This window comes from Phascolarctos cinereus, unplaced genomic scaffold (assembly GCF_003287225.1).
Source record: "Phascolarctos cinereus isolate Bilbo 61053 unplaced genomic scaffold, phaCin_HiC Scaffold_4;HRSCAF=312, whole genome shotgun sequence".
In the NCBI taxonomy this organism is placed as follows: Eukaryota; Metazoa; Chordata; class Mammalia; order Diprotodontia; family Phascolarctidae; genus Phascolarctos; species Phascolarctos cinereus.
Window position 1 is genome coordinate 515,858,500 of NW_027555847.1, and position 13,281 is coordinate 515,871,780.

The 13,281-nt window shown below is 35.8% G+C and overlaps 1 protein-coding gene across 2 annotated transcripts in view; it reads left to right on the forward strand.

Annotated features, from left to right (window-relative positions):
- VAPA (VAMP associated protein A) overlaps positions 1-13,281 on the forward strand; it is a 68,566-nt gene that overhangs the window by 35,864 nt on the left and 19,421 nt on the right. For both annotated transcript variants that reach the window (XM_020985549.2, XM_020985550.2), the window contains exon 2: positions 1,396-1,548. In XM_020985549.2, coding sequence (XP_020841208.1) covers positions 1,396-1,548 — 153 coding nt within the window. The remainder of the gene's footprint in view (positions 1-1,395; positions 1,549-13,281) is intronic.

Sequence of the window (13,281 nt, forward strand, 5' to 3'; positions counted from 1 at the left end):
GCAGTAGGGAAATGCTGCTACCACCTAAGAATTCCAGGTATTTGACCTGTTAAAGGTATAAAGGGAAATCATTAATTAAGTGGTCTGTTATAATGTTTACATTACTGTCCCTCTTCGCTCTGTGGGACATTTCTTTATAAGACACATGTTGTTTTTTTAAAGTAAAAGTTATTTATATTTTATTGTTTTATCACCTGTATTTCTGAATATATGCTTCACTTTTCCCCTGTCCAATAAGCCATTTCTTGTAACCAATACAAAAGAGAGAAAAAAATGTTTCAGTTAAACTAGCCAACACAGTGTTTGGATTGACTTCAAAGAAAATCTCCATTATAATTGATATTAGTAGTAGAAAGGAGCCTTGGATTTGGAGTCAAAGGAGTTGTATTCAAGTTCCATTTCTGCCATTTACTACATACATATAAACAGTCTAGACCTCAGTTTCCTAGTCTGTAAAAAGAAGGCATTTAACTAGATGATGTCTAAAGGCCCTTCTAGTTCTAATCTTATGATTCTGTGACTTGGCAGAGAAAAAGGATTTTATTTTTGAATTATTGTATCTAAACATTTTTCTTTAACAGCATTTATTCCTAAACCAAATAACTGTCCACATAAGACATTTGGATTATGTACATAAATTTCATTAATCTTTTGCTTATATGTTTTACCTACATTTCCCAATTTATATCTTGTTCTCCGACATAGAGAACTATTTTTATTTTTTAAAAAATAGACACAAAATAGTACAGCAAAACTAACCAACATATCAGAAAAGTCTAATAATACATAGCACTCCATGTCTGTCTACAAAGAAGTGAGGGAGGTTATCTTCCAGTGTCTCTCCTTTGGGACTAACCTTGGTCATTATAATTTTATAACATTCCTTTTCAGTTTTTGTTTATTTTTTCATTTACAGTATTATAATCATTGTATTTATCATTTTCTTGGTTCTGATTACACTTAATTTTTAACAGTTATTTTTACAGTTTATTCTGCCAACAAACATTTATTAAGTGCTTACTGTAGTAAACACTACTAGGTGTTGTAGATACAGAGACAAAAATGATACTGTTCCTGCCCTCAAGTAGCTTAGGAGGTGGGGCAAGCATGTACACAAATTAAGAAAAATAGATACTAAGTAAATGTAAGTTAACTTTTTTGAGGAGGGTCAGGAAATTACTTACTGCTAGGAAATCCAGTTGAGAATGAGTCCCAAAGCAAACGTGAGTTGTCTAGTATTACTTATCCAGTTAGTGGCAGAGTTAGGACTGGAATACGTTCTTTATGCTCCTAGTAATTTTCCTTCTGTTATGAAGTTCATTTTACTTTTTCAGAGTTGCAAAGCAAGCTTTTTTTGTTGTACTGTCAATGAGCTTTGTTTTTTTTTAATTACAGGCCCCTTCACAGATGTAGTCACCACAAATCTTAAACTCCGAAATCCATCAGACAGAAAAGTATGTTTCAAAGTGAAGACAACAGCACCTCGTCGGTACTGTGTGAGGCCGAACAGTGGAATTATTGATCCAGGGTTGACTGTAACTGTTTCAGGTACTGAATAGTTAATATGGGTTCTGTAGATTTGTTTGAATGACCTGCAATTAGGTTCATTCAGACCTTTCCAGTTTTTCTGATGATTTTAATAATAATGTTAACACAGGTACAAACTATTCTAGAAAATCACCTTTTCTCTTATTTACAGTGTGACAGACAGTTGGGAGGGGGTTGGTAGTCAAAGTTGTTATTTTTAAAAGTCCATAAGCCACATACATCTAATTGTTTACTAAGTTATCTTTATGCTTTTTCTTCTTTTTTTTTTTCATATTCCCTTTGCTAACCATCTTTGTCTAGAGCCAAAGCCTTTGACTTATTACTTTTACTCAGTAATCACCGTACCCATGGAAGTATCTTGTTTAGGAACTCAAAATGATTCACTCTCACTGCCTTCTTGTACCACATCTAAACATGTCTTCCTGTCAAGCTTGTCCAACAGCTAGTTTTCTTAGTCCACTGATTTGTTGCTGATCTTGGCCAACAGTTGACATACTATGGACGAGTAAATCTGCTTGACTTCTCCCAATCTTCAATTTCTCTTTGCCTGTTAGCTTATTTTCTGCTTTCTCCAAACACATTTAGGTTTCTCCCATCCTTTAAAAAAAAATCTGACCTAACCTAGTCATTCTCAAGCTCTTATCCTATATTTCTTCATTCACATAGAAAATTTCTTAGTAAAAACTGCCTATACATACTGCTTAGATTTCTCAGTTCTCGACCCCCTTCAGTTTTGTTTCCCACATCATTACACAGTTGAAACTATTCTTTCTAAAGGTTACTAGTGATTTTTTTAAAATTAATTTATTTTTAGTTTTCAGCATTCACTTTCACAAGATTTTGAGTTTCACATTTTCTCCCCATCTTTCCACTCCCCACACCCCAAGAGGGCTTGCAATCTGAATACACCTTGAATGCTTGAAAGTCCTTTATTTCACTGAATGTCCATTTTTTTCACCTGAAGGATTACTCAGTTTTGCTGGGTGTTTCTTGGTTTTAATTCTACTCCTTTGACCTGGAATATCATATTCCAAGCCCTTCAGTCTCTCAATGTAGAAGCTGCTAAATCTTGTGTTATCCTGATTGTGTCTCCACAATACTTGAATTGTTTCTTTCTGGCTACTTGCAGTATTTTCTCCTTGACCTGGGAACTCTGGGATTTGGCTGTGATATTCCTAGGAGTTTTCCTTTGGGGATCTCTTTCAGGAGGTAATGGGTGGATTCTTTCAATTTCTATTTTACTCTCCAGTTCTAGAATATCAAGCAGTTTCCCTTGATAATTTCTTGAAAGATGATGTCTAGGCTCTTTTTTTTGATCATGGCTTTCTGGTAGTCCAATAATTTTAAAGTTATCTCTCCTGGATCTGTTTTCCAGGTCAGTTGTTTCTCCATTGTGTTCTATTTTTTCGTTCTTTTGGTTTTGTTTTATAGTTTCTTGATTTCTCATAAAGTCATTAGCTTCTGTTTACTCCATTCTGATTTTTAAGGAATTAATTTTCTTCAGTGAGTTTTTGGACTTCCTTTTCCATTTGGCTAATTCTGCTTTTTAAGGTATTCATCTCTTCATTGGCCTTTTGGACCTCCTTTGCCATTTGGGTTAGTCTATTTTTTAATTTTTTTTTTATTTTTTATTTTTATTTTTTGCTAGGCAATGGGGTTAAGTGACTTGCCCAGGGTCACACAGCTAGTTGGGTTAGTCTGTTTTTTAAGGTGTTATTTTCAGTATTTTTTTTGAGTCTCTTTTAGCAAGCTATTGACTTGTTTTTCATGATTTTCTTGAATCACTTTCATTTCTCTTCCCAGCTTTTCATCTACTTCTCTTACTTGCTTCTCAAAATCCTTTTTGAGCTTTTCCATGGCCTGGGACTGATTCATATTTTTCTTGGAGGCTTTGGATGTAGGAGTTTTGACTTTGTTGTCTTCTTCTGGTTGTATTTTTTGATATTCTTTGTCACTAAAGTAAGATTCTACAGTCTGACATTTTTTGCGCTGTTTGCTTGTGTTCCCAGCCAATTGCTTGACTATTAAACTCTTTGTTAAGGTAGTTGTCTGCTTCCATCATGGAGAATGAATGTACTGTCTTAAACTTCAGGGATTTTGTGCAGCTGTTTTCAGAGATACTTCTAGGGACCTGTAAATTTTCAGTTTTTCCAAGGTGGTATGATGCAGGGTGAGGTGTTTACTTCTTTCCTGGCCTGTGCTGTGATCTGTGAGTGACCACAAGCACTCTTTTCTGCCTTGGAACTATGAGGAGGATTATCTCTTCACTGCCACTACAAGCTCATCATGTCAGCGCTCCTGACTACAGGACTGCCACCCAGGACTGTGACCCAGATCCAAGCAGAGGCAAAACAAGAGAATCCTGCCTCAGCACCATCAGAGAGATTCCTGCAATGCCCCTCTAATCAGCAGCTTAATTCCCTCTCTGTTTGGGCTTAGAGCTTCTGAAGCAGCCACTGCCCTGGGGCTATGCCAAGACTGGGGCCAGACTGAGCTCCTCTCTCACTGAGATCTGACAGACCTTTCTCTACTGACCTTCTAAGTTGTCTTTGGTGTTTGTGGGTTGAAAAGTCTGGAAACCTCTATAGCTGCCTGTGATTCAGTCCACTGAGGGCCTGTACTGGGTTCGCTGAGCCCTGTCTTTGCCTGTGCAGCCCACACTGAACTGCGCTTCACTCCCAGCCTGTCTCAGCAGACCTTTCCCATCAACCATCCAGGATGGAAATTTGTTTCACTTTGTCTTTTTGTGGGTTCTGCTGCTCCAGAATTTGTTTGGAGCCATTTTTTTTTACAGGTATTTGGAGCTGTTTGGGGGAGAGCTCAAGCAAGTCACTTCTTTTACTCTGCCATCTTGGCTCTACCCCCACTGGTGATTTCTTAATTGCTAATTTGATGTTCTTTTCTAAATTTTTATTCTTTTTTTACTTCTTCAGTATTTGACACTTGCTGATTAACCTCTTTTCTTGGATTCTTACTCCCCCCTGGTTTTTATGAAACTCTTCTTCTGGTTTACCTCCTACCTGTTTGAATAACCCAAGTTCTTTTGCTGAATTATCATCCATATCATGCCCCTGATTTTGAATTCCTCCAACTTCTTTCCTCATCTCTTTTATCTTACTGTTTTACAAGCTTTTGGTAAGCTCATCAGCTTTTATGGTTGTAATTTTCTCCCAGGCATACAGTGTTTTACAAATCAATTGGGACAAAGTAAAATAATTAAATTTGTTGAATTATTTCAGGCTTTTTTTTTTACATCTTTAAAAAACTTAATATATAACATATTCTACTTTTGTGGCAATTTAAAAAAAACCGTGATTTGGCATTGAGTTTACAAGATTTTGATATAGTCTTTAATACTTTATGATGAAACCACACTTTAATCACTTTGATTATTAAGTACCCTTTTTTTGGCTAGGAAATGGGATTAAGTGACTTCCCCAGGGTCACACAGCTAGTAAGTGTTATGTGTCTGAGGCCGAATTTGAACTCAGGTCCTCCTGAATACAGGGGTGATGCTCTATCCACTGCGCCACCTACCTGCCCCTATTAAGTACATTTTCTGACAGTCCATTTGCCCAAGTCTGACTTACAAATATAGCTCATAGGTATTCTTTTTTCCTTATAAAAATTTTAAAATTCTTTTTAAAAAATTTTTTTAAGTTCCGAATTATCTCCCTCTCTCCTGCCAGTTTCTCACCCTCTGAGAAGGCAAGGAACATATCAATTATACATGTGAAATGCAAAACAATTTCCATATTGGCCATATCATGCCAAGAAAAATAAAGAAAATGAGAAAACTTTAATTCAGTTTGCACTCAAGAGTTCATCAGTTCTTTTTCTTTGGATGGATAACATTTTTCATCATGAGTCCTTTGGAATTGTCTTTGGTCATTGTTATTGATGAGAGTAGCTTAAGGTTTTCCACAGTTGATCATCATTACAACATTGCAGTTACTGTGCACAATGATCTCCTGGTTTTTCTCACTTCACTTTACTTTAGTTCAAATAGGGCTTGCCATGTTTTTCTGACATTATCCCCCTTGTCTTATGCCTCGACTTGTTTAGCCATTCCCTAGTTGAAGAGTATCCCCTCAATTTCTAGTTCTTTTTCACCATAAAAAGAGTTGCTAAAGAACTCTTGTTCTGTGTGTATACCCTTTGACCCAGCAATACCACTACTAGGTCTGTACCCCAAAGAGATCAAAAGCAAAGGAAAAAGTCCTTTCAGGAAGTGATTGGTGAATTGTTTCAGTTTCAACTTTTTCTCTGGTTCTAGAATATCAGGGCAATTTTTCTTTATAGTTCACTGAAATATGATATTTAAGGCTCCTTTTTCTTTTATATTATGGCTTTCAGATAGTCCAGATCTCTCCTTGATCTATTTTTCAGGCCAGTTTTTCAAATAAGATATTTCATATTTTCTTCTATTTTTTAATTCTTTTGACTTTGTTTTATTGTTTCTTGATGTTTCATGGGATCATTAGCTTCAGCTTGCCAAAGTCTCATTTTTAAGGAATTATTTTCTTTGGTGAACTTTTGTACCTCTTTTTCCATTTGGCCTATTTTGCTTTATAAGGAGTTGTTTTCTTTAGTGAATTTTTGTGCCTCTTTTACCATTAGGCTAATTCTGTTATTTTAAGGTGGTGTTTTCTTCAATAGTGAGTAGGTGAGTATGTGTGTATGAGCTCAAGGGAGCCTTTCGTCAAGCTGTTAATTCTCTTTTCACAATTTTCTAGCATCACTCTCATTTCTCTTCATGATTTTTTCTGTATCACTCATCTCTTTTTCTTTAACTGTACCAGGAATTCTTGTTGGGTTTGTGTCCAATTAGCATTTTCTTTTAGACTTTGTAGCTTTTTTTTTTTTAAACATTATCGTCTTCTGCTGAGTTTATATCTTGGTCTTCCCTGTTATTGTAGTAGCTTTTTATGTTCAAGTCCTTTTTTGTTTTCTTTTTCTCATTTTTCCAGCCTATTTCTTGATTTTGATTTTATATTTTAAAGTTGGGCTCTGCTCACCTAGGAGTAGGGAGGCACTGTGCCAGGTTTCAGGCTTTTTTTGCTGCTATTTTCAGCGCTGGTTCTGTGGGTCTGCAAATTTTCAGTGTTTCCAAGTGGTGTGATCCATGGAGATGCATGCCACCCTCCTCCCCCCACACTTTACACTCTGTTCTTTAACCAGAAAGGGCCCCTGGTCCCCTGCAGCTGCAAGCACTAGCACTCTTCTTGGCTTTGGAACTATGACCAGGCCCTCTGCTTTCCTGCAACTGCCTTGCTAGTGCTCTTCTCTCCCAGAACTTCAACCAGGGACCCTACTCCCTTGTGATTTTTTCTTAAATTTTATTCATTTATTTTGATTTATCAGCAATCACTTCCATATGCTTTTGAGTTGAAAATTTTTCTCTCCTTTTCTCCCCCCCACCCTCCCCAAGACGGTACACAGTCTGATATAGGCTTTGCATTTACATACCCATTAAACATATTTTCACATTAGTGAAGTTGTAAGTAAAAATTAAAACCAATAGGAGGAACCATCAGAAAGCTGAAACAAAACTCAACAGAAGGTAAAAATAAGTGATAGCAATTTGACTTCCATAGTTCTTTCTTTGGATGTGGACAGCATTTTCCATCCCGAGGCCTCTGGAGATGTCTTAGATCCTTGTAATTCTGAGAAGGGTTCAGTTTAACAATATTAGTCATTGCATAACGTGGTTGTTATTGTGTACAAAGTCCTCTTGGTTCTGCTCACTTCACTCAGCATCAGACCATATACATCTTTCCAGGTTTTTCTGAAGTCAGCCTGTTATCATTTCTTATAGCACAATAGTATTCCATTACATTCGTATACCACAACTTGCTCAGCCATTCCCTGATTGATGGGCATCCTCTCAAATTCCAGTTCTTTGCCACCACAAAAAGAGCTGCTGTGAATATTTTTGTACATGTGGGTCCTTTTCCCATTTGTTTGATCTCTTTGGGATATAGCCCTAGAAGTGCTATTGCTGGATCAAAGGGTATGCACATTTTTGTAGCCCTTTGGGCATAGTTCGAAATTGTTCTCCAAAATGGTCAGATCATTTCACAACTCCACCAACAATGTATTAGTGTTCCAATTTTCCCACATCTTCTCCAACATTTCTCATTTTCCTGTTTTGTCATGTTGGCCAATCTGATAGGTGTGATGTGGTACCTCAGCGTTGTTTTGATTTGCATTTCTCTAATCAATAACAATTTAGAGCATTTTTTCATATGACTATTGATGGCTTTAATTTCTTCATTTGAGAACTGTCTGTTCATATTCTTTGACCATTTATCAATTGGAGAATGGCTTGTGTTCTTATAAATTTGTCTTAATTCTCTATATATTTTAGAAATGAGGCCTTTATCAGAGAGACTGGTTGTAAAAATTCTTTCCCAATTTTCTACCTTCCTTCTAATCTTAGTTGCATTGGCTTTGTTTGTGCAAAAACTTTTCAATTTAATGTAATCAAAATTATCCATTTTGCTTTTCATAATGTTCTCTATCTCCTGTTTGGTCATGAATTCTTCTGTTCTCCATAGATCTGATAGGTAAACTATTCCTTGTTCTCCCAGTTTACTTATGGTATCAGCCTTTATATCTAAGTCCTGAACCCATTTTGACTTTATTTTGGTATATGGTGTGAGATTTGGGTCTATGCCTAGTTTCTGCCATACTCTTTTCCAGTTTTCCCAGCAGTTTTTTTCAAAGAGTGGGTTCTTATCCCAGAAGCTGGGGTCTTTGGGTTTATCAAATAATAGATTACTATAGTCATTGACTACTGTGTCTTGCATATTTAACCTATTCCACTGATCCACCTCCTATTTCTTAGCCAGTACCAAGCAGTTTTGATGATTGCTGCTTTATAATACAATTTAAGATCTGGAATTGCTAGGCCACCTTCCCCTGCATTTCTTTTCATTAGTTCCTTTGATATTCTGGACCTTTTGTTTTTCCAAATGAATCTTGTTATTATTTTTTCTAACTCTATAAAATAATTTTTGGTAGTTTGATTGGTATGGCACTGAATAAGTAAATTAGCTTAGGTAGGATTGTCATTTTTATTATATTAGCTCGGCCTACCCATGAGCAACTGATGTTTTTCCAATTATTTAGATCTGATTTTATTTGTGTGAAAAGTGTTTTGTAATTGTGTTCATAGAGTTCCTGGGTTTGTTTCAGGAGGTAGACTCCTAAATATTTTATAATGTCTACAGTAAGTTTAAATGGGATTTCTCTTTCTATCTCTTGCTGTTGGGCTTTGTTGGTAATATATAGAAATGCTGATGATTTATGTGGGTTTATTTTATAGCCTGCAACTTTGCTAAAGTTGTTTATTATTTCAAGTAGTTTTTACTTGATTCTCTAGGATTCTCTAAGTATATCATCATGTCATCTGCAAAGAGTGATAGCTTTGTTTCTTCTTTGCCTATTCTAATGCCTTCAATTTCTTTTTCTTCTCTATTGCTAAAGCTAATGTTTCCAGTACAATATTGAATAACAGTGGTGATAATGGACATCCTTGTTTCACCCCCGATCTTATTGGAAATGCTTCTAGCCTGTCCCCATTACATATAATGCTTGCTGAAGGTTTTAGATAAATGCTATTTATTATTTTAAGGAAGACTCCATTTATACCTATGCTTTCTAGTGTTTTTGATAGGAATGGGTGTTGTGTTTTATCAAAAGCCTTTTCTGCATCTGTTGAGATGATCATGTGGTTTCTGTTGGTTTTGTTGTTGATATGCTCAATGATGCTGATAGTTTTCCTAATATTGAACCAACCCTGCATTCCTGGTATAAATCCTACCTGGTCATAGTGTATTATTCTTGTGATAAGTTGCTGCAATCTGCTTGCTAGTATTTTGTTTAAAATATTTGCATCTATATGCGTTACAGAAATTGGTCTTTGCTACTCCTTTGTGATTGACCACAAGTGCTTCTCTCCACCTAGGAACAGCTACCTAAAACTGCATATGAACAGCAAAGGTACCAGTTAGTGTCATCTGTACCCAGTGTTAGCAAGGGGTCTTCTTTCTAACCAGTTGTCTGACCACCTGGATCTCTGGGCTGAGAACTGTAGAAGCTGCTGCTTGAATATTTAGCTTGTTTTATAACCTTGGAGTCCTCTTTTTGAGTACTTTCCTTGTATAGGAAGGACTTTCAAAAGAGTAAAATGGGAAAGGTTCCCATCAAAAACCCAAGAAATCTAAAATACTATTAATGCGACTTTAAATTTCTAGTCTCTCTTTTCTAGTTTTTTCTTCAACAGCAATTAAAATTTTGTAGTATCATTTCTGATTGTCACTGCATGGAGATTAAATCCTTTATTGGATAATCTCAATTAAAAAAATACTTGAAAATGTGTTTTCTAAAAGGAAACTAAAAGAGAAAACTTAGTATTTTCTCACTGATTTCAATGATAATTCCAGAGATTAAATTTTTTTCATTTCTTTTTTTTCCCAGCAAAATTTTTATTTGTATCTGACAGTACTAGGTGGTTCCTTTGTTAGGACACAGTTGACTCTTGATTTGCATACGGGCAGAGCAGAAAGAAAACCAATTCTGATATGAAATTCAGGGATTCCTGATCTGTATCATCAATCATAGAAGCGTGATCTTTACTTAATAAATCTATGTAAAATGGATCTTCCTATAGCAGAGCGTGCCAGGTTCTTTGCAAAGAGAAAAAAATGTGAAAATTTTTGATAATTAGATAGAGTCTTTTCAAATAGTCACTTAATGTGATTACTGTTAAGTCTATTACACAGTGGATGAACAAGCTTGAATAACGTGGTCTGAGGGTAGTTGCTTTTCCAATTAGAATGGCAGTTAAGCTTATACATTTATATGTTTTTTATATCCTAGTCTTATCTGACCACATAATTTAATAAAGAATAGTGTATACCAGAAAGCTAAACTCGGTCTAGCTAAGGCTTAAGGTATTTGGCAGTGGAGAAACTCACTAATGGGAGAGGGGGAGGCAGCATGGCAAAGAGATGTTCTGGGATGAGAAGGTGCAGGGATGGATAGATCGTACAGGCCCTAGGTGTTGAGGGACATTCTAGGATGAGAAAGCAGCTGAGGCCAGAAAGTCTGAAGCAGAGCCAGCTGAGGAATGAAAGTTCTCAGAAAGGATAAGTGTATGTTTGTGTTGTAGTATTTAAAGTATGTTTATAGCTATAGTTACAGTATTAAGTATTAAATTAAATCCAAGAATATCTTATATTGTAACTTGACTTCTTTCTTATTTTGAGGATATTATAATTGGCTCTTTTTGCTTATTTGGAGTTATACTCCATTCAAATAGAATAGTATGAAGCACTAGCATACAGATTGTTTAGGGAGATATTTGGCATAAATATATTGATTTTCTAAGTAAAGCTATTGAACCTTTCTAACTGAATTGAATTCAGCTTGTTATAGAATTGTGGTTATTATCTAGCCACACCTCTTTCTTGTTGTACTTATGAAGTTAATTTTTTTATCCAGTTTTGACTTTACATTTTTGCTTATTAAATTTAATGTTTTTTGTCCCAATGTTCTAGTCTATCAGGATCTTTTTGATAGTGATTTTGTTGTCTGATATGTTAGTTTTACTCCTTTTTGTCTGTAAATTTCTTAAGCTCATGATCTTTCCCTTTCATCAAATCATTGATAAAATAATAAACAGTTTAAGTTGAAGTACAGATGTCCAAGATACTCCACTATAGACCATTTTGTAAGTTGGTACCAAACGCGGATGCTTTTCAGCACTGGACAGTCATCCAGTTTTGAAACTACAGAGCCGTGCTGTGGCCTAGATTGTATGTCTCCATATTATTGAGAGGAACAGGATGATAGACTTTGCCAAATACTTTCCCAAAACCTGGGTAAATTGTGTCTACAGTATTCACCTGAGTACCAGTCTAGTTTAAAAAAATAAAAGTCTGTCTGATGTGACTTGATTGTGAAGCCATGATTATTTTTTCTAGATGCTAACCAAATGCAATTTTGTTACAATATATTCTAGAATCTTGCCAGGAAATCAAAATCCTACTTATTGGTGTATAGCTTGCAGGCTCCCCACTCTTTTCTTTTTTGAAATTCAGGATATTTACCTTTCTCTAGTCCTGTGGCATATCTCATTCTTTTTTTTTTTAAATTAAAAAATTTCTTTTTTCCATATGCTTTTGAGTTGAAAATTTTTTCTCCCTTTTTCCCCCCCCCCCCAGACGGCACACAATCTGACGTAGGCTTTACATTTACATACCCATTAAACATATTTTCACATTAGTGAAGTTGTAGGTAAAAATTAAAACCAATAGGAGGAACCATCGGAAAGATGAAACAAAACTCAACAGAAGGTAAAAATAAGTGAGAGCGATTCGACTTCCATAGTTCTTTCTTTGGATGTGGACAGCTTTTTCCATCCCGAGGCCTCTGGAGATGTCTTAGATCCTCGTAATGCTGAGAAGGGTTCAGTTTAACATTCTTAGTCATTGCATAACATGGCTGCTATTGTGTACAAAGTCCTCTTGGTTCTGCTCACTTCACTGGCATATCTCATTCTTAACAATTAATTTTAATCTATTTAGATCCTGTTGATCTTTTCTCTAAATTTACTTGTTTGAAATCTGGTCTTCTAAAATCTAGATCATGCCAGATGGTCCCTGACCTTTTTTTCTTCTCTTACATATTCTGAGATGATCATTTACCCTCAAGTTTCCCATCATTACTACTTGAGCAACTACTTCCACTTTGCTGGTGAGAATTTGATCTAGAACAGCAGTTCCGCTTACTGGATCCTCTTCTGTTTGATGAATGAAATAATCAATAGGACAAGTGAATAAATTATTAGCAGTTCTCTTTTTGGTCAAAAGAGCTTCAGCAGATGATGATGTCTGTGTTAAATGAAGTCTCTGTTATTGCTGTATCATGCCTCCATGCAAGGCTTATGATCTGTTTCCCAAATTCCTGATTTATCTTTCTTATTCTGTCCAATGTAGTCTGTGGTGTAATCTGATGGTTTATATTCCTCTGTCTCTTTCTTGTTTCTTGTTATCCAGCTTTCCCTACTGTGAGATTAAATTTGTTTTCTTGATGTCCCTGGCCCTTAGTACATTTTTGTTAGAGACTTGAGTTCCTAGAGTTTGTTGTTAGATCTATCCTAGGATTTTATCTTTTCTGAGTGTCTGGGCTTCAGTGTTATTTGTTTGTTTATTTGTTCATTCATTTATTTATTTTACATTGTACCTAAATTCTGTGGTATCTAGTACATTGGCTGTAAATGGGCTATTTTCTCATCATTTTCAGTTGAAAGCCCTTTAGATTTATTGGGGCAGTGTGACGTAGTGCAGAGAGTAGTAGCATTGGAGCCAGGAAGACCTTGGTTCAAATACAGTCTGACACAGATTAACTATGTAACCCTGGGAAAGTGAATTAACCCCTCACTGCTAAGACTATAAATTGAATAGATACCAACTGGCATTGGTAGATTGAATTTCCTTACTTGGAGTTCCCTGTACCAATGAAATCATGGGTACAGCCTCTAATCCCTATCCCCTATCCCTTGATTAGATTTGCAAGACTCAAAGCAAATACATTTTTACTAGCCCTTGTTAAGTATACTCCTCTACTTGTTGCATACCTGACAAAATTAGGTACCCATCCTAATTATGATATGATTGGGAAAATAACCAGTTATACATTTACAGTTTACAACATGTTTCTTCT